The 27,934-nt window shown below is 62.6% G+C and overlaps 2 protein-coding genes across 2 annotated transcripts; both read left to right on the top strand.

Annotated features, from left to right (window-relative positions):
• Window positions 1–26: 26 nt before the first annotated feature.
• On the top strand, window positions 27–18,563 carry DPH1 (diphthamide biosynthesis 1; the record flags this gene model as incomplete). Its single annotated transcript, XM_080357069.1, has 12 exons — window positions 27–75; window positions 946–1,098; window positions 3,490–3,553; window positions 10,907–11,028; window positions 12,617–12,771; window positions 13,443–13,564; window positions 15,249–15,317; window positions 16,126–16,282; window positions 17,192–17,292; window positions 17,505–17,583; window positions 17,888–18,019; window positions 18,371–18,563. 12 exons carry the CDS (start codon window positions 27–29, stop codon window positions 18,443–18,445), a joined length of 1,278 nt encoding a protein of 425 aa, XP_080213195.1. The 3' UTR covers window positions 18,446–18,563.
• Window positions 18,564–18,778: 215 nt separating this feature from the next.
• Window positions 18,779–20,117, top strand: OVCA2 (OVCA2 serine hydrolase domain containing). The gene has a single exon (XM_080357071.1). It carries the CDS (start codon window positions 18,885–18,887, stop codon window positions 19,533–19,535), a length of 651 nt encoding a protein of 216 aa, XP_080213197.1. The 5' UTR covers window positions 18,779–18,884; the 3' UTR covers window positions 19,536–20,117.
• The last annotated feature ends 7,817 nt before the right edge of the window (window positions 20,118–27,934 follow it).

Below are 27,934 nucleotides of genomic sequence, written 5' to 3'. Positions count from 1 at the left end.
TTCCCGCCCTCACGTGCTCCAGAGCCATGGCGGCCTCCGTGACGGGCGGTAGCTGCGCTCCGGTTTCTGCCACAGGTGGGCAAGGCCGGGGCAGCGCCGCGTTCCCGGTGCCGCTACCGGAGGCTATTTCGGTTTCCAGGGTGAGGGAGGCCGGGCCGGCGGCGGGGGAGGCCGGGACGGTGGCTCTGCCACCGTCCCGGCCTCCCCCGCCGCCGGCCCGGCCCAGCTGGCCCTTTGCCGGTTGTACCGTGGGCCGTGCGGGGAGGGTTTGGTGCCTCATGAGTGTCGGTGTTGGACTGGAAATAGTGAATAATCCCCCTGCTGTCACTCCCCCGCCGCTCTCCGGCTTCGGCGAGCTGTAAGGGGGCGGTTGCTGGCGGGGGCCGATTTCGGGTTTGCTTCACCCGCTGCTCTTGCTTTTATTCCCATCCACACCCCGGTGGGATAACGGGATCGTCTTGATGGGGCAGAAGGAACCCCCGAGCATGCCCTGTGGATGGGCCATGGGGTTTGTGGCCAGTGTCCCCCCAACCCAGCCCCACTCATAGGGCTTCACGTAGTTCCAGTGATGCTCTCTAAGCAAAAATAGGTGTTTTCCCCCAAAAAAGTGCCAGCGATCTGCCCCAGTGTGGAGGACAGGATCCCACCTCCTCGTGCCCTCGGGGTGCTTGTGGATGGGTTTATGGCCAGTGTCCTCCCCCGCCCAGCCCCACTCATAGAGCTTCACGTAGTTCCAGTGATGCTCTCTAGGCAAAAATAGGTGTTTTCCCCCAAAAGTGCCAGCGATCTGCCCCATTGTGAAGGGCAGGATTCCACCTTCTCCTCCTCCTGCCTGCTTGTCCCCTGGGGTGGCCTGAGGGCAGTGAGAATATCAGTGGTTTGTTGGGGTACGGCGTACGCTGCCCTCCCGGTCGCTTCTTCAAGCTGCCCCCGTTTGTCCCGCAGCCCGAGGCCCCACACGGCGAGCAGCGCAGCAGATCCCTGAGGAGATCCTCGCTAACGCAGAGCTGCGGGAGGCAGCAGAGGCTTTGCCCCGAAACTACAACTTTGAGATCCCCAAGACCATCTGGCGGATCCGGCAGGCTCGGGCCAGGAAGGGTGAGCGGTGGCCCCAGGGACGAGGGATTTTGGGCCTGCAGTGTGGCTGGAGTAGCTGAGCTTCATGGTGGGGAGGGGAACTGTTTGGGACGGGGCGCGGGGCGGGTGAGGCGTGGGCAGGGATGGTGCTGAGCTGCTCAGCGTGCCCCGATGTGTTTAGACTTTGTCTCGGTGAGCTCTGCTCCCCTCAGGGGGGGTTAATAGATCTGTATCTCTGGATTATAATCGCATTGGACAGCACAGGTTGAGCTGCGCGGACCTGTCAGCCTGCGAGATGTGTCTGGGATGCCGGCCAGGTCCCTGCTGCTCTCCTCGCTCCCTGCGCTTCTGTGCCACGCTGCCAGGGCTGGGCAGGGGGAGCCCCACACTGCCCAGCTCTGGGGGCTGAGGGGGAGCTGGGCCACTCTGTGCCCTCGTCTGAACCTTTCTTGGGGTCCTTGGGGGTTGCTGAAGCCTCGGGGGGGTACAGAGTGGCCATGGTGGTCCCAGAGCAGGTGCTGCAGTGCTGTGAGGTGGCACCAGGACTGTCCCCTCCCCGGCGTGCACATCCCAGTGCAGCTGAGCCGGCTCTCAGTGTGTGATCAGCTACCGGCATCAGGATATGGAGCCTCCTCCTCTGTCTCCAAGTGTCACCAGTGTCCCCACCCTCGCTTCACACGCAGACAGGGGCTGCTCCCAGGGTTTCACAGTGCGAGGGGAGTGCAGGCAGAGCCAGATTTGAAATGCTATGTCCACTGGGGAATGTCTCTGCCTGCTGCCGCCGAGCTGGCAGGAGCTGGCAGGTGTCACAGGGGACAAGGGATGCTCTGGGAGCTGCTGTCTGAGCCAATCCCCGCTGTGAGGCCGAGAGGCTGGAGGCTGCGGGGTCCAGCCCGGCTGCGGCACAGGAGGCAGAGCTGCCCATCAGGCCCCAGTGAGGCCACCCAGCCGCGCCGCTCTGGCTTTTGGTACCGTGTTTTGCTGCTTGGCACCTTCTAATTAAATGTAAATATGCGGCTGGGATTTAGGCTTCAGAGCTGGGAGCGGAGCCCATCAGGCAGCCAGCCGTGCTGGGATTTAAAAATCTGCACGTTGAGAGCCCAGCCAGGGGCTCGTTGCTGGGGGAACGCAGCCTCCTGCCGGGCTGCAGCCAACCCTGCCTGTGCCTTGCCTGCGGTGAGGTGGGGGGGCTGGGGTGTCACCCCGCGGCCCCATAGTGCCTTGCCGGTGGGGAGTGACCCAGCTACCTCCTACCAGCCCCTTGTTGAGGGAGGCAAAGCCGTTTGCAGGTCTGCTTGTTGGTGGCTGTCTGGGGTGGAGGGCCATCCCAAAGGGGCTGGGGGACACTGGGACCATGAGCTGCCTGGCCCTGCCAGGTCAGGCAGGGGCTGAGAAAGCAGGTACAGCTTTCCATGGGTTGGAGCAGGATGAGATTAGCCCAGTTTGGGCCACGACTTGGGCATGACAGCGCGGAGATTTCTATTGGCAGGGGATCTGGAGAGGATGTTTGAATAGATATCGCTGAAGCTGGATAGCTTAGTGGGATCAGGAGGTGAAACAACAATGGGATTGTTCACCTCCTCCTCTCATCTCCCCCAGTGTGGTCTCTGCTCCTCCCTACCACCCCAGGGCAGCCTGAGGGGACCCACAGCGTGTTCCTGGCTCAACCCCAGGCACGGGGCAGCCCAGCTGGGCTGCAGAGGCTTGTACCCATCTGCGAGGAGGGAGCAAACCTGGAAACATTATTCAATGGTGAATAAATTCCTGCTAGGCACAACGCTGTGGTTTTGCCAGCCACCATCCCGAAATGGGGAGAGAAGCAGGGAGGGGAGGTGTGGAGAAGGGCAGAAAGGACTATCAAAGGTCTGGAACAGCTTCTGTACAAGAAGAGATTAAATAGATTCAGATCCTTTAGCTGGAAAAAAGGCGAACGAAAGGGGATATGATGGAGGGATATAGAATTGTGAACGATGCGGAGAGGCTGAATAGAGGATGATTATTCACTCTTTCTTGTACCGGGAGAACCAGGGGCACACGTTTACATTATTAAGAGCAGGTTTAAAATAAACAGAAAAAGGTACCTTTTCCTGTGCAGCACATAATTAAAATCTGGAACTCATTACTGCGAGAAGCGGGAGAGGCAGCAGTGTCAGTGGGTTCAAAAAGGGGTGAGGTGTGTGCGCGGGGACTGGCGCAAGCAGGGAGAATGGACATGGCCCGCGGCAGGACCACGTGCACCTCGGCTGCCAGAGCCCCCAGGAGCTTTAGCCAGTTTCTGGCTGTTTTGGGGAGGGTCATTCCTGCAGCTGCCACCCAAGGTGTGTGCATTGTCCCTGGGGTCTGGTGCCCAGGTCCCTGTTTCAGGGCGTCCCCTTCGGCCCCTCCTAACCCTGGGGCTGTTTCTCTTCCCAGTGGCCCTACAGATGCCGGAGGGGCTCCTCATGTTCGCCTGCACCATCGCAGACATCATTGAGCGGTAAGGCAATGGCTTTTCCATGCTTCCTCGCATGGCTCCGGGCACTGGTGAGGGGTGGAGCTGCTGCCGGTAACAGGGAGGCCGCTGGGCAGGATGAGGTCTGGTGCTACAGCGAAGGGCGTGCAGGAGGTCCCAGTGCCGCTGCCCTCACAGTGAGATTTCTGGGCAGGCACAGGAGCCGCTGCTGCCATGTGGCAGGTCGCAGGGACCTGCTGCCAGCCCTGGGGACAGGGACACTGCACCAGCCTGGCCCTCACTGCTCAGTCGCTGCTCTGCTGGGAGTCATGCTCAGCGTGTCAAGGCCCTCACGGGGGTGACAGAGCCCGAGAGCCGCTGTGTTAACAACCAGCTGCTGCCAGCTCAGTGCCTGCGCACTCGCCCTGCTCTGCCTGGGGAGGCCTGAGGCCATGATGATGGCCCAGAGAGGGTGACTGCAAGTGACTCCTGCCAGGCGACCCCTTCCCCACGGCTCCTCTCCTGATTTTTGGTGCTGTTTGGGAAGTGAGGTTGGAGGTGCCAGAGAGGAGCTGGGCTTTGCAGCGGCAGCACCTGCAGGAACTGGCCATAATCTCACTGCCGAGCGCGTCTCCCTCCCTGCCTGCTGGCTTTCCCCCCACTGCTCCCTCCCCAACCCCTCTCTGTTTTCACACAGTAAATTAGTGCTAATGGCACCATGTGCCGCGTCTGCCATCGGGGTCACGGCACTCATTAATAACCTGCCTTTCTGGGGCGGGCAGGCTTGTCTCCCCAGTGCCAACAGCCAAACAGCCACCGCTACCGTGCGGGGTGGGGAGGTTGCCGTGCCCATGGGCTTTGTCCTCGCTTTGCCATCGTTCCCCCCATGGGACTGCAGCAGCCCCACGCTCGCACTGGGCGAGGGAGCGATGGGAAGGTGGGTACGGGCAGGGGACGGGTGTGGGGGGCAGAGGGGACGGGTGCGAGTGCGGGCGGCTCGGCGTGGGCTTGTCCCTTTAAGCAGAGCTGCCGCCTCTCCAGCTTTGGCACCCAGCCGCTTTCATGTCTCCGACTTCAAAGGCAGTGGATTAAGGGGCTCTTTTATCCAAATGAAACCTTAAGCCCCACTTCCCGGTGGATGCCGGCGTGCCGGTGGATGCCAGGGTGCTGGCGTCCCTGCGGGGCTCACCCTCCCTGCCCGGAGGGTTCCACAGGGCTGGGGGGGGGGTGCTGGTGCCATTGTGGTGGGTGTGGGTGGGAGGTGGGTGCTGCGTGGGGAGAGGTGCCTGGCTGAGAGCGGGGACGTGGCAGCAGCGATGGGTTGGTGGCTGGATCGGGATGGTTTCGAAGCCATGTCCTTCCCTCACTGCCACCACATAGCACCCAGAAGACACCCCATGGGAGCACTGGGTGCCAGCTCCGATTCTGACTGGGGACGTGGCTGCAGGCAGGAGTGAGCCCAGCCCTGTCCTCGCTCTCTTGGGGACACTGGGAACCCGGTTACATTGCTGTAGGTGATGTGTGAATCGGCAGGTGTCCTCGTTAGCGCCTGCCTCTTCCTGCTATTAATATTCATCGCTGGCATTAATGTGGAATCGCGGCTCGGCTGCCCGCTCCTGCTGGCCCTCCTCACCCGGCACCGGGGCCGGACGAGCCTCCGACGTGACAGGAATCGCTGCAGCCGCCTGCTCTGGCAGTGGCTGCCATGGCCAAGCTGGGGACAGGTGCTTGGGGTACCATTGTCCCTGAGGTGGCATGTCCCCTTTCCACTGGGGACAGAAGGGATGTGAGGGCTGACCATGCTGGGGGTACCTGTGCCCACTAGGAGCATTGCTCAGCAAGCAGCCCCTCTCCCCAGCCCATCCCTGCAGCCTCCTGCCCCCTCCTTGCCGCTGGGAGTTGAGGCCTGGGGGTGCCAGCCCCTGTGTGCTCTGGTGACAGCTTCAAAGCCAGGGCCGGTGCCCCCAGAGTGACAGTGCCCATCCCCATGTGTTCTGGTCCAACCAGAGCCGTGCCTCCTGCCACTCAGATGGAATATTTATCCCTTCTGCTGGAGCTCAGGGCAGACGCAGTGCTTTCTGTGGGTCTGTTTGTCCCCATGCAAGGGAATGACAGTGTCACCATGTTTGTCCCCGTTGCGGTGGGGACAAGAAAAGGAGTGGGCTGCCACATGGGGACCCTCCGGCACCCTGTCTGGGCTCCCCAGCGCTGCACTGGCACTTGCCAAGCCTCAAGGGGCTGTGGGGATGAAGATGTAGCTGAAGTGTCACAGCCGCTGCCCCTGTAAGGCCGGTGAGGTACTTTAGCCTGGAGCCTTTGAAATCAAGAGCGAACTGACAGCATTGACCAGCGTGAGGCCCAGTTAATTAGCGTTAATAGGTTTGTCATTATCGAACGTGTGCTGGGGCGAGCGGCCAGCTGGGGGGGGGCGGCGGGGCTGGGGTCCGCTGAGCTGGCTGGGCGGTGGGCTGCCGAAACCACATCACGACGCTCTGGCGGCACCTTCCAAATTGGCTCCGTTTGTCACGGCTGATGTAATTTGGCAGAGGGGAGCTCGTGCTGTGTGGAGAGGCGCGTGGGGGGAGCTCGGACTGTGGCTCGGGGAGGGGGCCAGCCCCCCAGCCCACCCACCGTCGTGCCGGGGAGGCGGCAGCGGTGCCCCCTGCACCACCGGCTTCTTGAGGGGGGACGCAGCCAGGAGCAGCCCCCTCCTCTTCCCACACTGGGGCTGGAGCAGACGGATCAGCTGGGCTTTTGATTCCGTGTTAATAAAGTCGGCTGTCAGGCTCCGCAGCTGCTAATCCTTCCGTCTCCCCGCGCCGCAACGGGGCGAGTGGCTCCTGCTAATCAGCCGTGGCTCGGTGTCGGGGACGGGTGATGGTGGGGGGGGGACCAAGGACATCCTGATGCCCACACAGGCTGCGCCACCATGGCCTTGACACCTCCCAGTAACCCAATGGTTTGTGAGTGTCCATGCCAGGCGGCGCTGGGGGTGCGCAGAGCAGCCCGGTGACCGCACCGTGGTGTGCCCAGCAGCGTACGGGGATATTTCAGAATAACAGGGGGTCTTGAATCACCTCTGCTTGAGCAGCAAAGAGTTAAACGTCGTGCACACAGCCCAGCAGCTTTGGAGTGGCTTGAAATGTCCCACCATGGCCATGGGCTGTGACAGCAAGGACAAAAACACCCCAGTACCATGCGGGCTGTCCCCTTGTGGAGCTGGCAGGTGGCAGGACATGGGCACCAGGTTCCCTGGTAAGGCAGATCTGCCCCGTGCCACTGAGTGCTGTGGCACTGTGTGCTGTGGCATCACTGGAGATCCCAAAGGGCTGTCCTGGGACACTAACACAGGTCAGGACCTGGCCTTGACAGCGCAGTGCCGTAGCCCCACCAGCCGGCACCGCCATCCCTTCTCCCCTTGTCCTTTAAGCACAACCCGGCGGCACTGGCAGCGCGGTGCAGCACACTGTGCAGGGGAATTTAATCACCATCATTAACCGCACAACATCATCATTAGGGAGAATGAAGTTCTCACTTCATTGGAGATGTTTAAAACCTCAACCCTGGTGGTGACGGTGTGGGGGGGACTGGGCAGAGGGGAGTGTGGGGGGTCTATAGAGCTGTCACCTTTCAGGCCGAGCATGTGCCAGCACAGATGCAGTGCCTTGGGCACACCATGTGCCTGTGCCACCTCCTTATGTCCCTGTGGAGCCTGGGGAGCTGGCATTGACAGGCAATGCCACGGCCCAGCTGTGGGGAAGAGGGGACAGACACTATCTGGGTGCAGGATGGTTGTGGTGGCTTTGCCACCACCATGCACTTGACCCTTGGTTTGCCTTGCTTTGGTATTTTTTGGCAGCTACAGGCCTAGCAAAGTTGGGGTGCCCCTGAGATGTGCCCCCTGGGAGGATGGGGTTGGCCCTGGCACCTCCAGTGAGGACAGAGCGGGGTCCCCTGAGGGGAAGGGACACAGCCAGAGGTAGTTGGTTGTTCCTGGGGGACTATGGGGGCACACACCTCTCCCCATCCTGACCCCCTTGCAGATGCACCATGGGGCTCTGCACTACCCGCAGTCGGTGGTTGCCCATCCAGCAAAATTGCAAACTCATTATTTTAATTACATGCAGCCTTCCTGTGCTAATGAAGTTGGGAGTTTGGTAATGGGGCTTGGTGATGGGCTTCGCTGCTAATTAAGCTCATTGTTCTCAGCTGGGGCTGTGTTCAGCCCCCACGCCCTGGGCCAGGCTGGGCTTAGGTGCTGCAGGGCAGGCAGAGGCTGTGGGGTTTGTGGGGTGATTGTGGGGTTCTGCCATCCCTGGGGGACATGGCATGGGCTGTTCCTAGGGCATAACCCTCTTGCTTATCCCCAGGCATTTTCCAGCAGGGAGGTGACACCACACCCCAGTGTCACCGTGCTGCAATGGGCCACATGCAGGTGAGGTGGGTGGCTGAAGTGAGGGGCAGCTGGCTCCATGTCCCAGACCCCAGTGGGACACACAGGCACGCAGTGTCTCAGTGCCAGGCCAGCTGCTGGTCCCCTCTGTGCCAAGGGCTGGTGCTGCCGGCCACGACGGACACGCCGGGGCTCAGGACTCCTCTTTGCTGGGGAGAGCGTCTCTGTTTCATGAGGTGAGGACCAGCGCGGTATCACTCACAGGCTGCTGTGGTGTGAGGGGACCCCACGCTCTTGCTACCAGCAAACGCTCTCATTTATTTGTCGAAGAGCCAGGATAAATCAGGGCTGCTCCAGCCCGACGCCTGTGCTTGGGTGACAGGGACTGGCCACCCCATGCTTGGGGATATGCTGGCCCCGTGCGTGCCTGTTTGTCCTAGCATTTTCAGCCCCAAAACTTGTTCCTGGGTTGTTGTCACCTCCGTTCTGTGCTGACCAGGGGAGGGGGGACTGGGAGGGTCTGGGGGTCCCTGTGGCTGGGATCGGGGTGCATCCTGCCAGTGCTGAGCATGGCGCTTATAAATGGGATTTTGGGAGCCATCTGTTTAAAGGAGGAGATAATGAATTAAGGGGAGATGAGAAAAATGCTAAGGCCGGGCGGTTTTTCAGAATGAGCTGGGGTTTGCGGGACGGAAAAGATGAATAACCTCCCCACGTGTTCAATATTCATGAGCTCCCAGCTGTAGTGAGCGGCTCAGCACTGGGTGGGGACAGCCCCGTCACTGTGTCCTCCCAGCTAGGCTGGCACGCCTCTGGGACCCATCCGTGGCCATGACGAGCTGTGGGGACACAAAACACCGGCAAGGATGTTCCCGTCCCTGCCCCTCGCCCGCATCCCAGTCTGGTCTGGTTGGTGAGCAGCTCCCCAGTCCGCGTCAGAGGCAGGTGGCTGCTAATTGACGTTTCCTTCCTCTGTAGTTTGATGAAAGGCTCCGTCGACACCAAACTGATTAAAACATCAAGGGGAGGCCCCCGCGCTTGCCTTTGATTTGTCTCAGGGGACGATTTCTGCTCCACTTGACCGGCCAGCGCGGCCGGTGTGTGTGACCCAAGTGCCGTCCTGGGGCCTCTGCACCTCTCCTGCCGGCACCCTTCCAACCTCGATGGCAGCTTTTTTGGGCTTCTAGCTCACCAGGCATCATCCCACAGCCTCTTTGCTCCTTGCTGGGCTGTGGTTCTGCTCCCCACATCAGGACAGTTCCCCATGGTTGGGCTCAGCACCGTCTCTCCCACGTCCTGCCCGCTGCAGTCCCGCACGGTGGGCAGGGGCCACGGACGCCTCCGCCAGCCTCTGCCCTCCTCCCTCCGCCGTTGCTATTTCACTTTCTTGCTCTTCACCCCCAGGGACTTTCTCTGGGGTTTGGGCCAATTTGCATACATTTTAATCTATAAAAAATTAAGCGGCGCTGGCTGCCGCTCTGAGTCAGACCTCCCCGTCCTGAATCTTAAGGAGCTGAATAATTTTCCACTTTTGCTGAGATGTGTGGAGTCTGATTCATGTTCATCTCATCACCTCTCATTAGAGGAGGGGGCTGGGGGCTTGCGGGGTGGGGAAGAGATTTCTCGAACCTTCACCGGTAGCCCCCAGCCCCACAGTGCAGCTGTGCAGGCAGCAGAGGAGCCGTCCTCCCATCCAGGCCACTCTGGTGGCAAGAGACGGCGGGACTTGGGTGCTGGCAAGGATCTGGTCCATCTGACAGTTCCCAACCATGTCCCCAGCACTTGGGACACTGTGAGGAGCAGGAGATGGCCGGGCTGGATGCGGGTGGTGGCGATGGCTTTGCCCCTTCTCTGGGGCCGCTCCAACAGAGCCACTCTCCTGTCCCTCTCCCTGGGTGCTGACGGATGGACCGGAGCTGTTAATATTCAACACGCTCCGCCATTTCTCCACCTTCTGCCATCTGCCCAGCTCTGCCCACCATTTCTATTCTTGCTGCCGACGTAACGCTCCCTGCCTGGTTCTTGGGGGGGAGTGTGCGGGACCCTGGCCCCCAGCCAGCACCGGGGGGTGATGCTGTGCTGGGACACCCACCTCCCCGGCCCCATCGCCCCGTGCCAGCAGCGGGGGAGACCCTGCTGGCACCGAGCTACAGCCGCAGGTGCGACCTCGGCGTAAATGAGGAATTAGCATCTGGTTTAAGCAACCCCTCCGGGCGCGGGGCTTTGTCATCGCGATACCTGCTTTCATCCCTAAACTACCACGGCGGCTCCCCGGGAAGGCAGCCAAGCTAATAATCCCTCAAAACGGTGCAATAAAATACCCAGAAAGGTGGTGCCTGTAAATCATGCCAGAGCCCCAGCTCTGCTGCCCGGTGCTGGTGTGTGCCCCTCTGCTGGCTGACGAGCACCAAGTGGGCTTGCGCTGGAGCGCCAGGATGCCAAAGCAGGGCGGGGGCACAGGTGGGGGTGCTTTTCCTCACCAAGTGCCAGCAAAGCACCTGCTGCTCCTGGAGCACACCCCCCTTGGCCAAACCGGCACCAGGCTGGGGTGCACCAGGTTGCGCAGTGCCTGGGTGCAGCAGGGTGGTGGCTTAGCCGGTCTGACTGGGACGGCTGGGGACAGCAGAGTAACTGCTCTGCCCATCCTGATGGCGCTGGTCCCCGGGGCCGGCTGGCAGGAGCAGCAGCACCACGCTGCACCGGGTCTCCCTCTGCTCCGCTCTCCGCTGGAGCATTAGGAAGCTGGCAGCGTATTGTTTGATGAGCGGATAATCCGCTGAATTGCAAACAGCTTTACCCAATTGAAGAGGCGGATTACCGCTCTCCAGCTTAATCATGTTGACATCTCGGAGAGTAGCCAGTGCTCGTCCTCTTTGGCGTGTGGCGAAGGGCTCGATGGCAGCGCGGGATCCCCTGGTAGCGGCACACTACGGGGCTGGGGGGATAGGATGTGGGCTGCGGTGACAGCAGCCGGCCGTGACCCTCACCCTTGTGCCTCCCTGCAGGTTCACAGACGCGGAGGCGGTGGTGATGGGCGACGTGACCTACGGTGCATGCTGTGTGGACGACTACACGGCCCGGGCCCTGGGCGCTGACTTCTTGGTGCATTACGGACACAGCTGCCTGAGTAGGTGACACTGGGCCCCCAGGGCACTGCCGAGGTGGCACTGCGCAGGCGGTGCTGCTGCCACCGTGCTGTACCGAGCGGCTCCCCGCTCCGCTGGACGCCAGCTCGGAGACTTAGCGCCAACGGCTAATCCCTTCCCAAAATTATTTCAGTTCTCCAGCCGCGGTTGCTGGTTTTGGACAGAGCCAGGCTGGCTGGGCTGCTTCCTGCGGGCAGGTTTTAGGGGTGGCTGGTTGTGCTCATCCTGCTTGGCCACGCACTGCCACCGCACCCAAATCGCAGCCCCTGTGCCTGAGAGCGGAGCAGCACAGCGCTGCCAGGGCTTGGCACAACCCTGCTCGCCCAGGAGCCACTGATGGGGATGGGGCTGCTCTCACTCCCCCACCCTGCAGCTGTGGGCTTTGGGGGGAAGTCAGGAGCCACAGCTTGGGGGTCCTGCTCATGCTGGGGTCCTGCTCACCCCGGTGTCAGTGTAGGGCCGGGGAAGGCGGCTTTGCGAGTGCAGCGCAGGCTGGGCGGGGAAGGGAGGAGGAGGAGGCTGTGTGCTCCCCAGGCGGACGGTACTCTGGATCCAGTTGCCATGGAAACTGCGCTGCTGTCCCAGATGCTGCTAACTTTGAAGTCCACCCAGGATGGAATCAGCCCAAAAATAACAATAAGACGCTCTGGGTTTTTTAAGGTGGATCGACGGAATTGCCGTAGCGAGCGGGAGGCGCGTGTATCCCTGCTGCCGGCACGCTCCCGGCACCCTGGACGTTTATGGGGCTGTATAAATGGGTTTGAAGAATTGTGTCAGGCTCCGTATGAAATACTGACTCCTCAGATGAGAACTCAGTCCCGAAAGCCGTGCCAGTGTGAGCGTTCACGGTGATAAATATCTGTGCTAGGTGCTTTGTTACGGAAGGAGGGTTATGGGCACCAGTGGAACAGGGAGTATAAAACCCCTGTTTTGTAGCCTGTTGTTACAGGAACGAACAGGAGGAAGGGGCCGTATCCAGTGGTGCCCCATGGCCCTTGCCTGCACCGGGCTGGATGAGTCGCAGGGCACCCTGGGGTGCCCTCAGGGTGCTAAGAGGGTGCTGGGCTCCTTTTGGGCTGCCCGTGGTGCTCCTGGCACTGGCTCGGTGCTATTGTCTTCATTGGGAGCCCTGTGGCTGAAGGTGGGTGCATTCCCACGCAGACGCCTCCTTCTTCCTCCCAGCCCCATGTGCCCCACGGGAGGGAGTAATTTGCACTTAATTGTGATCAGGTGAAGAGTACCAAAATGGGAAGTGAACACGGAGCTGTGGATCGATGTGGACTCTGTGTACTTTAATTATTCACTTAATCGTGGTGACACAGGCTTCTTAGCACTGGGGGTAATTAGATTTGTGTTCATTGATTCCCCAGGCTGCCATTATCTGGAGAGAAACGAGCGAGTGCTCTCCACGGCTCCCATCTGCACCCCTACCTGGGCTGCCAGGGTGGTTGGGGTGCAGGGAGCCACACCAACATGTTTTATCCCTCCAGCTGCAGGCAGCAGCATCCAGGGGCTCACTGGCACCCCAGGTGTCCTCCACACTCACACCCTCTTCCTTCCTCGCACCAGTTCCCATTGACACCACACAGGGGCTGAAGATGCTCTACGTGTTCGTGGACATCAAGATTGACACATCCCATTTCCTTGAGACCATTCGCTTCAACTTCACAGCGGGCACCTCCCTGGCCCTCGTCAGCACCATCCAGTTCGTCTCCACGGTACAGGTGAGATGGAGAACCCTGGCAGTGCGGGATGGGGCTTGTGTCTCCCCGCCAGCCTTGGCCTTGGCTCAGTCCCTCCATGCCCCAGCTCCAGGTGCTGGTTCCCCTCTGACGAGTCGCTGCGATAATATGCTGCTGCCGTAATGTTGATCAAGTACTTTGTAATAACTCTGATCAATGTTTCATGGCGGCGCCCCTCCCTGCCTCCCCGGGAGCTGCTCTGTAAATGTCAGGGCAGGTGGTGGAGCACTAGGCATTTTGATGCAGTGCCGGCAGTGGCAGGGGAAGCTCCAGCGGGTCTGTCTGTCTGCCCCGGAACGGCCGGCTGGGCAAGACGGGAGGAGATGAATGAGCCTCTTGAGCCATGTCTATCTAAACACGGGGCTATTGAAGCGTTAAGCATTTTCCCTTGTCTTTTAATTGATATGTCGGCTGAGCCTCGCTGAGCATCTCGGCTGTGTGGGGCCGTTACCCTTCGTGATGGTGCCGCCGCGAGCAGATCGGCTCCCCGCCACTGCCACTGTGCTGGGGCACAGCGGCACAGCCATTGCCACTGGTGGCCCATGGAGCTGGCACTGCCAGGGCCGGGGTGTCCCCTGGGGTCCCCAGCAGCGCCGGGGGCCATCGTCCTCAGCCGCACTCTGTGCCACGGTCTGACCCCGCATCTCCCACAGGCAGCAGCACAGGAGCTGCGCTCCCAGTACAAGGTGTCTGTACCCCAGTGCAAACCACTGTCCCCAGGGGAGATCCTGGGCTGCACATCACCCCGGCTTGCCCAGGACACAGATGCCATCGTGTAAGTACCCAAAACCTCCTCCCTGTACCCCCTGCCTGGCCCTGGGGTGGTTCTGGGGGGCAGAACGGGGATGTCCACAGGCTGGAATGGGCTCCCCTCCTCATGCTGCTTTGGGTGGCGTGTGTTCATAGCACAGAAGAAATAATTGAGTCGTATATCAGAATAGATAATAGATGGAAGGGCGGGTGGATAATTGGAAAAGACAAATGGCTGGGGCCCAACATCACAGCAACATTAATTTTATTTAAGGACAGCAAATTAGAGGGAGCACTTCGCTTCGTATCACCTAATTATTTTAGGTAATGGAAATGCTTAATGTACTGTGAATACAGTGCGCTGCAGAATAAATAAATACAAGGACCCCACCCTTGGGGGGAGCTGGGGAGCCCGGGTGCAGGTTTGGACCCTGCTGAGCCCCTTCTCACCCGCTCTGCTGGGAGCCAACAGCACCAGCGCCTTCCCGAGCATGGATGTGCAGGGAGCCAGGGGTCAGTGGGGGCTCCAGCTTCACCTGAGCTGTGTGGGGGTCTGAGGGAGTGGTGCTGCTTTCCACTCCTCCCCAAGGAGACTGGGAGCGGGCAGGGACAGCTGTGCTGGCACTGCATCGGTGAGAGTGGCTCCTTCCCAGCGCTGGAGGGCCTGCAGTGTGGTACCGACTCGCTGCCCGTCCAGGTGCATGCAGCTGGCGTACCTGTGTCCTCCCCGCCTTATTATTTTCTTCTTTCCCCCGTCTCTGGGGCTAACTTTTGCAGACAAATTAGCTTTGATCTCCCAAAATGTCATTCTCCAATTAAGGGTAAAATCTAGTCAAGTTTTACGTCTGAATTCATTTTCCAAGCCCTCACTCCATTAGGGCAGCTGAATGAAAGGCTTTGAAATGTAATTGCTGACTTGAAATCCGATTAGAAATGGAAGCAGCAACGTCCAGAACCAGCCATTGAGATGGAGCAGCTCCCAGCTGCCCCACGCCAATGTGGGCATCCCTCCTCACCCTGACCGCAGCCACATCTCCTGCCCCGCCATGCAGGCTGCTCGGGGACGGGCTGTGCCGCTGCCCCCCGGTCCCAGTGCCGGCGCTCTGGCTCCCAGCATCTCCGCACACTGCGGCTTGGGAATCCGGCGGGCACATGGATGATGAGGCTGCACCTCAGATCCTGGGGTCAGTTTTGGACCCCTCATGACAACAAAGCCCTTGAGATGCTGGAGCGAGTTCAGAAAAGGGAGCAGAGCTGGGGAAGGGGCTGGAGCACAAGTGTGATGGGAGCGGCTGAGGGACCTGGGGGGTTCAGCCTGGAGGAGGCTGAGGGGAGACCTTCTGATCTCTGAACTGCCTGAAAGGAGGTTGGACTGTGGAGGGTGTTGGGCTCTTCTCCACAGTAACAAGTGATAGGACAAGAGGAAATGGCTTCAAGTTGCACCTGGGGAGGTTTAGATTGGGTATTGGGAACAATTTCTTCCTGGAAGAGGCTGTTGGGCACTGGAACAGGCTGCCCAGGGCAGTGGTGGAGTCGCCATCCCTGGAGGGGTTGAACAGATGCGGAGATGAGGGTCTCAGGGACACGGGTTAGTGCCAGGGTTGTGTTAACAGTTGGACTCAATGATCTTGAGGGTCTCTTCCAGCCACAGTGATTCTATGGGTGCCACCATTTCCCATGTGCTTCAGCTCTCCCTCCCCTCTCAACAGGTATTTGGGCGACGGGCGCTTCCACTTGGAGTCCATCATGATCACCAACCCAGGGATACCTGCCTACAGGTATGGGCACCCACTCTCCTCCCCACAACCCCACAATGGGGGGCACCTCAGCTCCCCCAGCACGCCAGGGACCAGTTCAGCCCCCCATGCACCCCAAGAGCACCCCAGGGCTGGGCAGGGAGCTGCCTGCAGTGGGCACAGGCAGGCAGGGGGGCTTGCGGGCGAGCGAGGAGGTGCGGTGCTGAGGGGAGATGAACGCCGGCCATTTACTCCAGCTGAATATAAACATTTTGACAAGTACCTGTGAAAGCTCGTGGAGGTGCAGCCATTAAAGCCCGGCTGCTGCAGGCAGAGGCCATAAAGCGTGATGATGAGGCCGCTGAAAGCAGATGAAATATCAGGAGTGAAAGGCTGGGCCCATTTGGCGAAATCTGAATTTCTTAGTAGGTCGTTTGTTACTAACGGGAGGCGCGCGTCAGGTTTATGGCGCTGGGGAAGCTGCTGAAACCCGAGTGGGATTTGATTAAAATTCTCCTCGTCAAACAAAGCAACAAATCAAAGATTTCTTCATAATTGATGAGCCAGGATTGGGGGGGGGAAAGCTGAGTGCAGAGCTGAGCACACAGCCCAGGATGTGCCGGGCATTAGGGGGCTGCGGTGGGACACTCGCCTTATCCCTGTCGTTGTACCCTCTCTGCACCTTAACAAGCTGGCTGGGCCCTGCATCAGGCAGGGGGAGAGATGCTGTGGGGGTTAATTAATGCTAATGAAGAACAGGCACCATTAGAGGCCAGCATGGAGGGGTGCAGACGGCTGATGGAATGTGGGTGGATGATGGGGTGTGTGTGACCCCAGCTCTGCTTTGCAGGTATGATCCCTACAGCAAGGTCTTCTCCGAGGAGCACTACAGCCACGACCGCATGCACCGCGCTCGGCAGGACGCCATCCGCGCTGCTACCCGTGCCCACTGCTGGGGGCTCATCTTGGGCACTTTGGGGCGTCAAGGCTCCCCTGGCATCCTGCAGGTACCAACCCACTTCCCATGGGCCCCACCTGGCCACCGGGTGCTGCTCCTGGCTGTGGGGAAGCACCGAGGAGCGACGGCACCATTGGCACAGCGGCCTCACTGCCGGGGCAAGGGTGGACCTGTTGGTTGCCACTGACTGGGGTCTGTGTGTCCCCAAGCCAAGTGGGCAAGGCAATTAGCAGCAGATAAAGGAGATTGGCCAAGGGCTCATTAAACCTGCTCCTCGCTGGGGAGAGCTGGCCAGCCTCAAAGACCCCCCTGTGCAGCCGGCTCAGCAATTAATTCCCTGGGTTTGTTTTAATTGGATGAACTGACCGAGTTCACTGTCCCTGCTCAGCCACCGTGCTGGTGCTTTCTGCACCCCAGCCGGGCAGGAGGAGTGAGACCCTGGTGTCCTGCCCCAGGGGAATGGGGTGCCCTGGGCACAGCAGCCCCACTCACACCCCAAACTTTTTGGGGAGCCTCAAGTGAGATTTGGGGCAGCGCAAGGATTCATGGGCAGAGCAGGATGGCCAGGTCCAAGCAGCCACTGTCCCGCTGTGTCCCCAGGGAGGAGGGGACAAGGACATCCGTGGCCCTTCCTGGGCCGCTGCTCTTCTCCTGCAGCCCTGGCCGTGGCCAGCACACGGCAGGCGGGTGTCCCAGGGAAGGCAGCCACTAATGAGAACAGATTGTTGTCATTGAGCAGTAATTACTTCATTAGGTTGAGGCACGCGCTGGGGAGAGCTGCATGTGAGCTGGGGCCACAGCCCACGGTCCTGTCACTGCCCCTGCCAAGGGAACATTGCCATAGGGCCCCGACAAGGGGTCTGATGGCCAGGAAGGAGTTGCAGGCAGGGTTTGGGGGGCTTGCCAGGGGCATCAGTCTGTGCTCCCCTGACCGCCTCGGGTGTCTTTTGCCCTGCAGCACCTGGAGTCGCGTCTCCGCGCCCTGGGCCGGCCCTTCGTGCGGGTGCTGCTCTCTGAGATCTTCCCCAGCAAGCTGAAGCTCTTCCCCGACGTGGACGCGTGAGTGGTGCTGGCCCCCCGCCCTGGTGTCCACAGGATGCCCCATCCCTCTCCAGGCCTCTGATTCCCACTGGAAGCCGTCCCTGTCACATCTCTCGTGCTGTCAATGTGCCCACTCCGCTTCCTTCAGAGGGGAACTCTACGGGGCTTCATTGCAGCTTGTTCTTCCCAAAATGCTTGTCCCCACCTGTTCCCACATGTTTCCCTTCTAGGTGGGTGCAGGTGGCCTGTCCCCGGCTCTCCATCGACTGGGGAGAAGCCTTCAGCAAGCCGCTGCTGACGCCCTACGAGGTGAGCGCCCCCCTCGCGTTTTGTGGGGGGACCATCCCCGGCTTGGGGTGATGCACCAGAGCCTCCCGCAGAACTGTGGTGCCAGGATGGAGACATCCCTGTATCTCATGTCCCCTCCTCTCCGCATCTGTTCTCCATGCACAGCCTGGGTGTGCTGCTGGGATTTCCATCTCTTGAGAAACCAGTGGGATTCCTCGTGCTGTGCCCTGCCCAGCACACCCATTCACCATGCTGGGACCTCTCCTGGCACCACCGGCTCCCCCCTGCCACAGGCACTGCACCAACTCAGCTCCTTGTCCTGCAGGCTGCAGTGGCTCTCCAGGACATCGAGTGGCAGCAGCCATACCCCATGGACTTCTACGCTAGCCAGTCCCTGGGGCCATGGACTGTGAACCACGCTGGCACGCAGCCCCTGCGCCGTGCCCGACCAGCCCAGGTGGGTAGTGGGGTGTCACCAGAGCATGAGGTGTCACCGAGGCAGCAGGTCCCTGCTCTGTCCCTTTGCCTTTGGTGGCCGTGCGGGGTGGAGGTGGTGGGCGGTAGGAGCATTGATGCCAGTTGAACGCCTGGTGCCGTATTTTGCCGTACAGTTCCCAGTGCCATGTGCCCAAAGCGCCACCTTGTGTCTTTGCTTCTGGTGAACGGTAACGGGGCTGGTGCCAGCCCAATGTCGGGGGCACACAAGCGTCCCCCAGCCATGTCCCGTGCAGCGCTACGGGCTGAGTGCGGGCAGGCTCGGCACAGGTTGGGCACGGGCTCCATCCTGACCCCCCTCTCCCTGCTGCAGGCACAGCCGCCCGCACCTCCCAGCGCAGTGCAGGAAGAGGAGACACCGAGCACCAGCAGCCCCGCAGCCTCGTGAGCGCAGCCTACACCCCGTCCTGCTGCTGCCTGGGGGGGCAGAGGCACCGGCCTCCCCCCGGAGGGTAAGCACCATCGATGCCTCCCGGTGCTGGCACCAGAATGGATGGGGATGCACCCCGGACCTTGACCACACCACTGCCCGCAAGGACCGTCCCGGCTGCCCGCGGGGAGTGTCTCCCAGCGAGGCCAGGCCGTGCTGCAGGCTCTGCCCGCGGCAGCTCCCGCTCGCACCGGGGATCCCGCCCCATCTCACCGGGATCGCCCCGTCCCGGCTCCCCGCGCCGCGGCCTCCCGCCGCCAGGGGGCGCGCTGGCGCTTCGCAGGTGGGGAGTGCCCGCCCTCTCGCCTCGCCATCCAATGAGTGCGTTGGGTTTCGGCGGGAAGGGAGGGGCGTGTCAGCCGGAAGCGTTGTTCGACTTCCGCCGGCGGCGGGCGCAATGTCGGAGGGGCGGGCGTTGCGGCTGCTGGCGCTGCACGGTTACCGGCAGAGCGAGCGCCGTTTCCGCCAGCGCACCGGGGCGCTGCGCAAGGCTCTGCGTGGCCGCGCGGAGCTGGTGGCGCTCAGCGCGCCGCACATAGTCCCCGGCGACGAGGACGACGACGGGGACGACCCCCCCCGCGGCTGGTGGTTCTCCGGGCCCGGCACCTTTGAGGCGGGGGAGGCGGCGGCGGCGCCGCTGGGGCTGGAGGAGTCGCTGGCGGCCGTGGCGGCGGCGCTGGCGGAGCGCGGGCCCTTCGACGGGCTGCTGGGCTTCAGCCAGGGCGCGGCGCTGGCCGCCATGGTGTGTGCCCTGCGGGCCCGCGGCGACCCCCGCTTCCCCGTCACCTTTGCCATCCTGGTGGCCGGGTTCGCCAGCCGCGCCCCGGCCCACGGCCACTTCTACCGGGACCCCATCGCTCTGCCCACGCTGCACGTCGTGGGCGATGCTGACGCAGTCATCGCTGCCCCGCTCAGCAGGGAGCTGGCCCAGTGCTTCGTGGAGCCTGTTGTCCTCAGCCACCCCGGCGGGCACTTCGTCCCTGCGGCTGTGCCACAGAAGAAGGTCTACCTGGAGTTCCTGGGCCGCTTCCGCCCCGCACAGGGGTAGGCTGAGCCACCGGCAGCTGGGGCTGTGGGATAACAGTCTCTTTAATAAATGGGGCCATCCTGGTGGAACATCCTTGGGTTTCTATGCCCTCCAGAGGAGCCAAAGAGTCCTCAGCACCTCACTGCTGTGCTGTAGGGTTAACCCAGGGCCAGGCTGAATAGTTCTTTGTAATCTCCCCTTTTTTTGCAACTTTGCTGTGTACATGAGTGGGTGAGATGATGAGCGGTTTGAGGGTGGCACTGTGTGCGTGAGGTGCCCTCAGAGACCTGAGTAATTCAGATTCAGGGTTCCTCAGCCACTGGAATTGTCTGCAGAGCACACAGCTCCTGCAGCTCTTACACCCCAAAGGTTTGTGGTCTTAATATTCCTGGTAAAAGAGATTAAGCCAACCTTCCAGCTGGTCTGGGTCTAGAAAATCATTGTGACTTTCTGACAGTGCCAGGGCTTGTGTTCATTTTGGGAATGAAATGCCTGTGCTTGTTCAGCATGTGTGTGTTGTGACATCTTTTGTATTTTCCTCTATACAGGGTGCCTCTGTGAACAAGAAAATCTTATCAATACATTTTTTTGCTCTGATCTTTTCCAGAAGCACACACAGAAATCTTTATTGTTATAATTACAGGCGTCCTGCTTGCCTGCTGCTAGGGCAGGCCGGGCTCCCCAGTCTGCAGCCCAGAGGCTCTCTAACCGTGGCCATATAGTTGGTAAAAGAGAGAAATTGGATGAAACTACTTAATTTTCCCCCTGCTTGCACAGCACCGGGAGCAGGACAGCAGCCAGGCAGTGTGGTGCCCACACTGGGAGGGATGGAGGATGCTGTGGTGCGGGAGCACGGGGGACAGGGGACATGTTAATGCAGCCGGGAAGAGGCCTATGAGCTGCTGCAGGTTAAAACCAGCCTGGTTCTCATGACTGTGAGTTTTCTGCCCTCCGGTTTGTTGCCGGTTACACGGCGGCAAGACGGGGCAGTGGCAGGAGGACGTGGCTGTGAGCTGGGGGGCTGGTGGGGCTCAGGCAGCGCCTGCCCACTTTGTCACCTTGCAGAGCAGCCCTGGGTGGGCTCTGTCACATCTGTGCTGCATGCTGGGGTGATGTGGATACGTGGGGTGTCTGTCACTGTCTTGGGGACGCTAGAGGCTGTTTTTAGGGGAGGATGGACACAGCTTTGGGCTGCACCGGCTGCAGCGGCAGCTCCCGGGAGTGAGGCCAAAAGCAGCGTCCAGCCATGACAAAGCACCAGGGCCTTTGTGTCTCAGCTGCTGGGGAAGAACGGCGGCAGGCAGCACTTCACCAACTTGCCACTCGTTAGCTGTTTAATCATCTACAGCTCGCTGTGACGCTCTCCTGGCTCAGCATCTCACCCCAACCCCGAGCAGCTCCGCAGGGCGGTGCGGAGGAGGCACTGCAGCCGTGGCCGCTGCCCGCAGCCCTGCGGAGCGATGCTGCCCGGCCGCCCGCACTGCGGTCCCGCAGCACCCGCCGGCGTCTCCCGCTCCCGGGGGGAGCTCTGCCGCAGCTCGCCGGTGCGGTGGGGAGGGAAGGAGCCCCAGCAGGCGGTGAGTGCACGGAACGGTGGCGGCTCCGTACGAAGCTCTGTCCAGGGAGTTGTGGAGGGGTGTTGAGGGATGGGGTGACCTCAGCTGGGGTGTTGTAGCCCCTGTGTCCTCTTCATAGGGTGTGTGAAAAGGTGGTTCCTGCACCTGTTTAAACAAATTAATAAAAACAAATAAACGCGACCCGCGTTGGCGAGAGGTGCCTGTGTGGGTGCTGGGAGAAGTGAGTGGCTCCTGCGCTGTTGAGGGGGTTGCCCTGGGAATCCTGCCACCCCCCCCTGCCCCCCCCTAGCAGATCCAGGTCTGTTCCTGTTCTGCCCACAGAAGTGGCCTTGGGGACAGACCAGCCGAGGTCCTCCTCCCTCCCTCAGCTTAGTGCCAGGGTTTCCTCTTCCCCCACCCCGCAGGACCCAGGGGGGTTGGTTTTTCCCCAAAAATGGTGTGTGGTGGTTGCAGATCCCAAGTGATGGGCACTGCTGGGAGGTTAGTGAGCGAGCCTGGGTGGCAGACGTGACATTGGTCTGGGGCCCAGGAGCCCTGGAGACAGCCACAGGTGTTACCCAGCGGCACCGGGAGCCTGGGTGTTTCAGCTGGGGTGGGCTTCACCCCTCTGCCCCTCAGATGGGACCATTTCCATCCCCTCGAGCAGCCATCAGAGCCCCCTGCATGGCTCCAGTGGCAGGTAGGGCCCTGCCCAGGGTTGGGGGCTCAGCAGGATATGGCTTTGCTCTGCCCCCCAAGCAGAGCAGAGCCCCCAGTGTCCCAAGGAGGGCAGGAGAAAACCAGCAGGAGCGGAGATGCTGCCAGCACCGGTCTCCCCGCAAACATCCCCTGCCTCCTCCCCAGCTCCACGGCTGACTCAGGTCTCCCCGCTCTGCCCACCCTGCGTGGGGGCTCCCATGGGCAGCGCTGGAAAAGGCGATGTCTTGCCGAGCCCAGCATCGGGTGCGGATTTTGCTGGAGTTCGAGCTTTACTCATCTCACGTTCCTCCTCCTGTCTCCACGAGTGCAGGTGGCTGGGGAGGGGGCACTCTGGGAAGGTGACGTGTTTGGCAGACAGTGACACAATGCGGCTCCCCCCGAGCCTGCCCGGCTGCTGCCAGCGGCACAGGCAGGGGAGAGGCGGGGGCCATCCCCAGGCCCCGCTGCCGGAGCAGGACCGAGCCTTTGGGAACAGCCCCCCCCTTCCCCGCTTCACCCGCAGAAGCTTCCAGTTGTGGCTGAGTCACTCCCGCTGTAGCTCCTTCTCTCCTTGTTTTGGATGGAAGTTTTCCATGGAAACCCACGCTGGGTCGGGCCGCGGGCTGGGTAAACACGGCTGAATCACCGAAGGCCGTTTCGCCAAGAGCTGTCAGATGGCAACAACAGCGCGTGCGGGCAGCCAGGGGCGGCAGGCAGCTGCCCTGCCTTTTGTGGGGGGAGCAGAAGCACCTTTCCCCCAAACAGCCCCCCGGCACACCCCAAACTCTTGTGGTACCAGCGTGGTACAGGTGCTCCTGGCAAAGCCGGTAATGTCTCGCAGGCTTCAGCCAGAAGCTGTTTTTTGAGGCCACGTGCTCTCCCGGGGATGCACAGAGAAATCCTGGCGGGGGGACCCCAGTGGGGACCCTCGCTGCAGCGGGAACTCTGCAGGATGGTGGCTGCTGGAGGTCCCTGGGGAAGAGGCTTCCCACCCTCCTGGCTGTGTGCAGGGACACTTGCCGAAGCGCTGGGAGCGAGGCCAAGGTAAGGCAGCATTTGTGCCGGGCCTGTGCCCTGCTGAGCACCATCCTGCCATAGAAATGGCCCGTAACAGCTTGCCCATGGCATGCACCGTGTTCCCTCCCGGCACCACCGCGATCTCCGTGCTGAGGAGGAGCATGGAAGCCCGGTGGCCTCTGCCCCAAACTGACAGCTGGCTCTAGTCCGGTGGCTCAGAAATACCTTTGGAAGCCCAGTCCCGGTGTCAAGAAATCCAGGATATTTTTAAGGACTCTGGAAGAAAAACTAATTCCGGGGTTTCACCAGGAGAGTCTTGGCCTTCAAAACAACAACAGTACAGCTGGAGCCTTCCCATGGCCGGAGCGTGGGGTCCGAGGAGCTGCAGTGCTGCCCATGGGACAAGCCCTGAGGGTGCCTTGGAAGGGACCCAGATGTGGCCTGGAACTCGCTGCGCTGCTGTTACCACTGCCCACCCTGGGCACAAGCAAGGAGATTTTTCCAGGAGGCAGAGGGTGGTTTTCGTGGCACAGCTGTGCCAGGCCGCAGTGCGCTGTGCCAAATGCAGCTGCGGCTTCACCTGAGTGCTGACAAGGCTGCCCAAAAATCCCCTTCCTAGAGGTGTGTGGTGCATGGCCCATCGCCAGTGATGGCAAAAGCGGGAGGCAAAGGGGACCCACAGGAGATGGGGCAGCACACGGCAGAGACCTGGTGCCTGCAATATCCCCCTGCCTGCGCCTGCTCTGTCACACCATGGCCCCGCTGGCCCCTGGGGACTTTGCGGTGGCCATACCTGTATGGGTAAAACCAGATGCAGGACCCTGATGGGTGGATGCTCCTAACAGGGCTGCTCTGGGAAGGGGGAGCATGGGCAGGAGGCCCTGCCTGGCACAGCCCCTATTGGGGTTTAGGTGGCCCCAGTGAGTGCCCAGAGACACCCATAGGAGCCCCGTGCCAGGGTTGCAGCACCCCCTGGGCTGCAGGTCCTTGTTTGGGGGCTGTGTTGCTGTCCTGCTGTGGCCACCCTCACCCTGCCTGGGCCTGTCCTTCCCAATCCCTGCTGCCCCCTGCACCCGTCTCCCCTCCGGGGACTCTGCAGTCGCTGTACCCCTTCCAGCCCCACCACCACCTCCGAGTCCCCTGCGAGGGGCCCTGCCCAGCCGGCACCGGTCGCTGCCGGCTGCCGAGGGCCCGGTGCCCGGTATCGGGGCAGGCCGGGCCGCTCTGACTTCGCCGCTCAGGAATCTCCTTGGCCGCGCCGGGCGGGTTGTGCAACCTGCGACCGCCCCCGGCTGCTGCCCGCCCCGGCCCGGGCCGTCCCGTCGGACCGCGCTCAGTCCCCGCCGCGCCAGCCCCGCCGCCGGGCCGCGCTCCGCTCCCGGGAGCGGCCCGTTATCCCCCTCCCCGCCGCAGCACCGCGCACACCGGTGGCGTGGGGGGGACGGGGGATGGAGACGGGACCGCGGCTGCCGACGCGCTCCGGGAGCTGCTTCCAGATGCGGCGGGACGAGCCCGGAGTGGGCAGCCCCGGAGCGGCCCCGCCGGGAGGGCAGGTGAGGGGCTGAGGGGCGGGAGGGCAGGATGGGGGCGTCAAGGGGGGGTCCCCACCGTTCCCGCTGCCCGAGGAGGAGCCGCTCGGCGCCCGCCCCCCCGAACAGTAAGAGTTGATGTGCGGCGAGCTGCACCCTGCATGTGAGCTCCTACTGCCCCGGGAGGCGGGCCGCCCCCGACGGGACCCTCGGCGACCCCCGCCCGCCCCCTCCTCCGCCGCCTCCGGTGCCCCCGGCGGGTGGGGTGGGAGCCGGTGCTGCCCGCGGTGCGAGTGCGCCGGGCCCGGCGACCATGGCTGTAGACTGTTACCCCCCCAGCGGCACAGTAACAATCTAAAGCCACGGTCGCCCGGGCGGCGTCGGGGGGAGGGGGACGGGATGGGGGGGGCAGCCGGTGCCTTGGCGACGGCGAGGAGGCGGCCCCGCCACCGCAGCGAGTGCGCCCGACCCCCCTCCCGCAGCGCGGGGGGGGGCTGCCGGTGCTGGGAGGGGGGGGTGTCGGTAGCATACTCCCTCCCCCTCCCCGCCACCCCCTTCCCTCCCACGCGTGTGGACCCCCCCTACCTGGGCTGCAGCGGGAAGGGGGGGGCGTCCGCCGTGGGGGGGCTCGATGTCTGCGAGGGGGGAAAGAGAGAGCGGGTCAGGCGGGCACCGGGACAACCCCAACCACCCCTCACCCCGACCCGCCACGCCGCCTCTCACCCCCCCGGCGGGGAGCGCTCAGCACCACGGACAGCTCCCGCGCCCCCCCGGCGCTGCGGCGGGGCCGGTGCCCGTGCCGGTGCCGGTGCCGGCGGTGGGTCATGCTTCAGTAGCCATGACTGTAGACTGTTACTGTCCTGTCCCTACGCAGCAGTAAGCAGTCTAGAGCCAAGGTGCCGACGCGCTGACTCGGGCTCTCCTCGACGGGGTCTCCGCGCTCTTCCGACGCCCCGGGAGCAGCACCGGGGTGAAGGCGATCGACCCCCCCCGGGCTGCGGGACTGGCAACACCCGGGGTGCGGGGGAACCCGAGGGTGGTGGTGAGGGGGTGCTGGGCAAGGAGACACGGCGGGTTGGGGCTGGGAGGGGGGGCTCCCGTCGGGGATGGATCCAGAGAGGCTCGGAGCGGGAGGCAGCGGGCGCCGGTGAGGGGGGCGGATGAACACACGGATGAGGTTCCTCACCTCTCCTCGCCACCCCCCGCAACCCCCGCAAGGTGCGTGGTCCGGGCCCCGCCGTGCGCCCCCCCGGGGCGGCTCCGCGCACAACGCCCGCCCCCGCGCACCGCCCCCGCCGGCGCCGCGCCCCGGCCCCGCCGCCCCCGCCGCCCCCCCGCCGCCCAGCCCCACACGTGGGGCTGCGCCAGGCGGTATCGCACGGCCCCGACCCGCCGCGGAGCCCCGCCACGGCCCCCGTCCCCCCGTCCGTGTCCATATCTCCCGCCCCCGGTGCGGACAGGTGCAGCGTCCGGTGCCGCGGGGCTCCGCTGCCCCCTCCCGCCTCCGCACCGGGCTCCGTCGCTGCTTACCTGGGGGCCACCCCTGCCGGTGCCTTACCTCCTGCGGGCCCCGGCGCATCCCTGCCCGGGCCCGGGGCCCGGCGGCTTCCGGCGGGGAACGGCGCCGGTGTCGGTGCTGCGCTGTCCGCAGCGCGCGGGGCTTTTATAGGATCGGGCTCGTAGTAACGGGGATCTCGGCTCATTCATAGAAAAGCATCAACCTACACAATGACGTGAGCGCTACGTCAGCGAGGAAATTTAGGGAACGGGAAGACGCTACTATTTATATCAGCGCGGGGGGAGGACAGCGGCCCGGAGTCGAGCAGGGGGTCCGGGCTGCACCGGCACCCCGGACCCCCTCCGGACCCCCCTGGCGCCCCTGGGCCCCCCGGGCCCCCCCGGGCCCCGGCTCTTGGAGGTGCGCAGAGAAGCAGCACCTGACACCCCACATGCCTCTTTCACTTGTCCCAAGACCCGGGGGCTGTCCACCCATCCAGGTACGAGCAGAGAGGCCCTTGACCCCGAGGGCTGCGGTGTGGGGCACCCCCTTTCCCAGCCCCTGGGTGCCTGTCCAGCATACCCACAAGGACCCAGGGCACCCATTACCCCCTGACCACCCTACTGGGTCCAGTTCATGATTTTACTGTAGGGCTGATGATGTGGGGCTTTCTGGGACCCCCCAGTTATGGGAAGGAGTTGCACAGGTCCCCAGGGGTGCCCACACGTGGGTACCAGCCTAGGGGTGCCACCTGCACCTCCCATCCATGATGAAGTCCTGGGCAGCAACTCCCACCTGCCCCCAGTAAGGATCCCCATCTGTCCAACGCCGTGAGCACCCATGGGCGCCAGCCTGGCACCCTGCAGGAGGATGGGACTGCGCAGAGTGGTGTCGGGGGTGAATTTAGACTACCGAGGGGGGAAACAACACTTGCATCATCATTCTGCCCTCACTCCTCCAACCTTACAGTGGGACCTGGCCCACACTCCCATCAGTGCTAGATCCCCCAAAAGCCAACAGTGCCCCATAGACAGATTGTGACTTTGGGGCTGAATTATTTTGCCCTCCCCCAACACACAAGTGCCACTTCCCTGCAAGACTGGCCTAGAGCTGCGTCTGGTTGCGGGGGGGAAAGGACCTTGGGGCTATCCTCTACCCCCCAACACTTATGCATCCATCCATTCCCCCCCTGCACCCCATTCCTGCTGGAGCCTTCTGACCTCACTCTGTTCTGGCGAAGCATCATACCGGTCGCCACAGCAACAGCGGCGTTGTCATTGACAGCAGCATCCGCGCCCGCCAGCATCCGCCGCTGCGCAAGGCCGCACGCTGCTATGGGGGCCCCGTCCACAAGCCCCCCCCACCCCGCACCTCATTCCTCACTTACACCCCCAAAAGCCTGCAGAGAGCTTCAAGGAATACACCCCCCCCCTCTAAAAAATAAACAGCACCAATATGTCCCATATCCTCCATCAACCGCCTACTTTAGGGTGCCCCAAAACTCAACCCACCCCGCGGATATGAGGAGGGGGTGTCCCCTCCCTTTATTTCCCATTCGGGGCTCTCCAGTTCAGGTGTGTTGAAGGCGGGGGGGGGTTCGCTGCCGCAGCGCTCCCCGCCGCAACCGTGACTCAGCCCCGGGATTAGTCAGCAACCGGGGCCGGCCCACCCGCAACCGGCTGCGCAGCTTCGCCGCCGCCCCCTCCGGGGCCGCTCCGCCCCCCCCTCCCGCCCCGGTCCCCCCGACGCGCACCAGAGGTGCGCGTCGGGGGCACCGGGGCGGGAGGGGGGAGCGAGCGGCCCCCAAGTGGGGTATACTGGCGGGGGGGGGGGGGGGGTCGCATCCCCGATCGTGGCCCTTTGCTGCCATCTCGTGGGCGGCTGCAGCCGTCGCGGGGGGCTGTTGTGGGTGGAGAAGGGGGTGGTCACCCGTGGGGCTTGGTGGATGAGGAGGTGTTGCCCCGTAAGGAAATTGGGGGGATCCCATCGTGCTCACGAAGCGTCAACTGAAAGGGAAGTGGTCCCATCGCCCCAGGAGGTATCAAGCAGAAAGAGGCTTCTCTTTCCTCGCCTTCCCTTGTTTCAGCATCACTCCACAAGAAAGGGGTCCCATCGCCCCAC

Source organism: Nesoenas mayeri (assembly GCF_963082525.1).
Source record: "Nesoenas mayeri genome assembly, chromosome: 20".
In the NCBI taxonomy this organism is placed as follows: Eukaryota; Metazoa; Chordata; class Aves; order Columbiformes; family Columbidae; genus Nesoenas; species Nesoenas mayeri.
The sequence above is the reverse complement of the archived record's forward strand: the minus strand, read 5'-3'. Positions and strand labels throughout refer to the sequence as shown.